The following is a 3450-nucleotide window of genomic DNA, read 5'->3' as shown; positions in this document are numbered from 1 at the left end:
TATGAGATTTTTTTTATTGAGGTTTATATTTTATTTTAATTAAAAAAATATTTTACTTTTATATTTTAAATCAAACACACCCCAAACAAATCTTATTTTTGGTAGAAGAGGAAAGAAAATTAGAGAGAAACAAAAACATGTATAACAAAATATATATTATTTTGGTTTAAAAACATGAAAAAAAAGAAAAAAAAATTCACTTTCAGAAATAAACGTTTTAATTTATTTTTATTTCAGATTTTAACTTTTTTTTCTCTCTTTTTTTTTCCTTCTAACAAAACAGAACAAAAAAAAAAAAAAACAGGGATTCTATAGAGAGAAAGAGACGGTATTATATTTTAGCCTTCTCAGAAATTCCACACTCCACTGAGGTGTGAAGGACAACAAAACAATAAAGACAAAAGGGACCCTTCACGCATTGTCGACAACGTAGTCATGAACAAGTCGCTGAAACCAGAAGAACAAGGGTCCAAACATTGAAACTCACTCCCATTTAAGCTGAACAAACAAACCCATTATGGTTCTGGTTTTTTCAGTGTTCCAAGAGGCAAGTTTTGGAATTTTCTGGGGGCTTCGTCTGGATTATTCTTCAATTTGAAAACCCACCAAGGGATAAGCAAGCGTTTCCTCGTTGCAACTTGCAACTTGCAATGCCTACTTCTGTTGCTGACCTGGTTTTGGTACGTTTCCCTCTTCTTCTTCTAAAGTTGTAACTGTTTTCATGTTTTTCTGCCTACTTTTTGCTGAATTGGCGGAAAAATCTTGAACCGTTTGGTTTCTGAGATTATAAAGAAAGAGGTTGAGGGTTGAGAGCTTCTTATCAGAGTTCTTATGTTCAAATCCTTTTCTTCTTTGCTTTGAATCCTCATTCTGTCTTCATTCAATGGCTTCTTCAAACTTGTCCCATGTGTTGTAAAATCTGAGGTTTGATATCTGAATGAGTCTAAATTTTTAAGATTTATTATTATTATTATTTAATCTAGCAATTTGTCTGTGACTACAACATTCTGCCTCTGTAATCATCATCATCATCACCTTTCATTGTTTCCAAATTCCTGAGATTGTTGTCATTATTGTTACATGGGATTTATGTTGCAAGAAGGATCGTCTTCTGTAAATTCTTCACCCCTGCAGTTCTTCTCCATGATGTCACTTTCACCTAGCTTAGGTTCTCCCAACAATCTCTTGTTTAGGGAAATGAAATCCGAGGAAAGGGGTTTATACTTGATCCATTTGTTGCTCACTTGTGCAAACCATGTAGCTGCTGGTAACCTTGAAAATGCAAACACCACACTTGAGCAAATTTCCCTGCTTGCTTCCCCTGATGGGGACACTATGCAGCGAATCGCGACATATTTTATGGAATCGCTTGCTGATCGGATTCTTAAAACATGGCCTGGGATCCACAGAGCCCTCAACTCGACCAGAATTACTTTGCTATCCGACGAAATTCTGGTTCAGAAGCTTTTCTTTGAGCTTTTCCCTTTCTTGAAGGTAGCATTTGTTCTCACAAATCAGGCCATCATTGAAGCAATGGAAGGGGAGAAAGTGATTCACATAATTGATCTCAATGCTGCTGAAGCTGCTCAGTGGATTGCTCTCCTTCAAGTATTGAGTGGGCGTCCCGAAGGCCCTCCTCATTTGAGAATCACCGGGGTTCATCAGAAAAAGGAGATTCTGGATCAGGTGGCTCATAGACTAACTGAAGAAGCAGAAAAGTTGGATATACCGTTCCAATTCAACCCTGTGGTGAGCAAATTAGAAAATCTTGATTTCGACAAACTTCGCGTGAAGACTGGCGAGGCACTAGCAATAAGTTCCATTCTCCAATTGCATACCCTTTTGGCCTGGGATGATGAAACCATGCAGAGAAAGTCTCCTCTTCTGTTGAAAACCTCAAATGGAATTCACTTGCAAAGAGTCCTGCCAATGGGCCAAAGCACATTGGGTGATTTGGTTGAGAAAGATATGGTTAATGGGTACACTCTAAGTCCTGACTCAACCTCATCTTCACCGGCATCTTTAACTACTTCCAATTCAATGAATATGGAGAGCTTTCTTAATGCCTTGTGGGGATTATCACCAAAGGTCATGGTTGTGACAGAACAAGACTGTAATCACAATGGTCCAACTCTGATGGATAGGCTACTTGAAGCTCTATATTCTTTTGCAGCATTGTTTGATTGTTTGGAATCCACTGTCTCAAGAACATCATTGGAGAGATTAAGGGTGGAGAAGATGCTTTTTGGGGAGGAAATCAAGAACATCATTGCATGTGAGGGATCTGAACGAAAGGAGAGACATGAAAAGCTGGAAAAGTGGTTCCAGAGATTTGATCTAGCTGGGTTTGGTAACGTGCCTTTGAGCTACTTTGGTATGTTGCAAGCAAGGAGGTTCCTGCAAAGCTATGGTTGTGAAGGATACAGAATGAGGGATGAAAATGGTTGTGTCTTAATTTGCTGGGAGGATCGGCCAATGTATTCAATATCAGCTTGGAGATCTAGGAAGTAAGAGAATTAAAGGGATATATTGATGTTTTTTTTTCTTTCTTTCTTTTTATTTGTATGAGAGTGTTTTATCCTTATGGTAATGACTATTCTTCAAGATCGTTTTTTTAGAGATACTCTATTCATTGCCTGGTAAAATCCCCACCAAGTAAGGAAATTGAGAAGACAAAAAAAGGGTAGAAGGACAGAAGAAGTAGAAGTTTCAATCGGGGTTCTGTTTATGGTTTCATTTTTTACAGCTAATCATTTTATTTTTTATGAATTATGAACTCCTGTACCCTAACTTGTACCTAGTATATTACATAATATAATGTGTTTTTGTTTATTTACTACTTGTTTAGAATAGTAAACAAATTGTAAGGTATTATTTGAGTTCACCCTTGGATAAAAATAATTTTCAGTCAGATTTTATTTATCTGGTGTGATTTGATTCTAGATTAGTAAGAGTTTATTTTCTTCTAATGAATCAGAAAAAATTGTTATTTAGAATAAGTTAATTTTCAAAATTCTAGGACATTTGTCGGTTCTCTTTCACGAATGTTGCAAGTTGTCTTTTAGTGGATTTAGATGAGTGAAAAAGCATTTTCATATGGGGTGCTCAGGAAATTTAAGTGGTTCATTCCTAATATGTACTATACCATACAATTTGTTTATGCTTTTGCTGCTTTAGTCATAGTGACGAGTGGTTAATGTCATGTTTGAAAGATTAGTGGATTATTGTCGTCCGATATTTCGTGTAGTGGTGACAGATGATCCTATTGGCTTAAATGCTTTTGTCTTTACTATGATACGATGCATCCCAACGCAGGCACACACACCCCAAAATAAAATCATGACTTCCTCCATGTTATCCTTTTCTTGTTATGTTTCATTGTTTTTCTTTTTTGGTTGGTGTGGTGGCTGTTGGAAAATTGGTGCGTGTAATAATCAATTCACAAACAAT

The 3450-nt window shown here is 36.5% G+C and overlaps 1 protein-coding gene across 3 annotated transcripts; it reads left to right on the top strand.

The window, feature by feature from the left end:
- The first annotated feature begins 345 nt into the window (after nt 1–345).
- LOC100814131 (scarecrow-like protein 3) lies at nt 346–2832 on the top strand. Of its 3 annotated transcripts, none has more exons than XM_006590714.4 (2): nt 355–680; nt 1103–2832. In XM_006590714.4, the coding sequence occupies exon 2, from the start codon at nt 1144–1146 to the stop codon at nt 2509–2511; it is 1368 nt and encodes a 455-aa protein (XP_006590777.1). In that variant the 5' UTR covers nt 355–680; nt 1103–1143; the 3' UTR covers nt 2512–2832. The 3 variants fall into 3 exon arrangements, with proteins under 3 accessions (XP_003537745.1, XP_006590777.1, XP_006590776.1); XM_006590713.4 differs by having other exon boundaries at nt 1100–2832; XM_003537697.5 differs by having other exon boundaries at nt 346–2832.
- The last annotated feature ends 618 nt before the right edge of the window (nt 2833–3450 follow it).

The sequence above is a fragment of the Glycine max genome, chromosome 11 (assembly GCF_000004515.6).
Source record: "Glycine max cultivar Williams 82 chromosome 11, Glycine_max_v4.0, whole genome shotgun sequence".
NCBI classification, from domain to species: domain Eukaryota; kingdom Viridiplantae; phylum Streptophyta; class Magnoliopsida; order Fabales; family Fabaceae; genus Glycine; species Glycine max.
The sequence above is the reverse complement of the archived record's forward strand: the minus strand, read 5'-3'. Positions and strand labels throughout refer to the sequence as shown.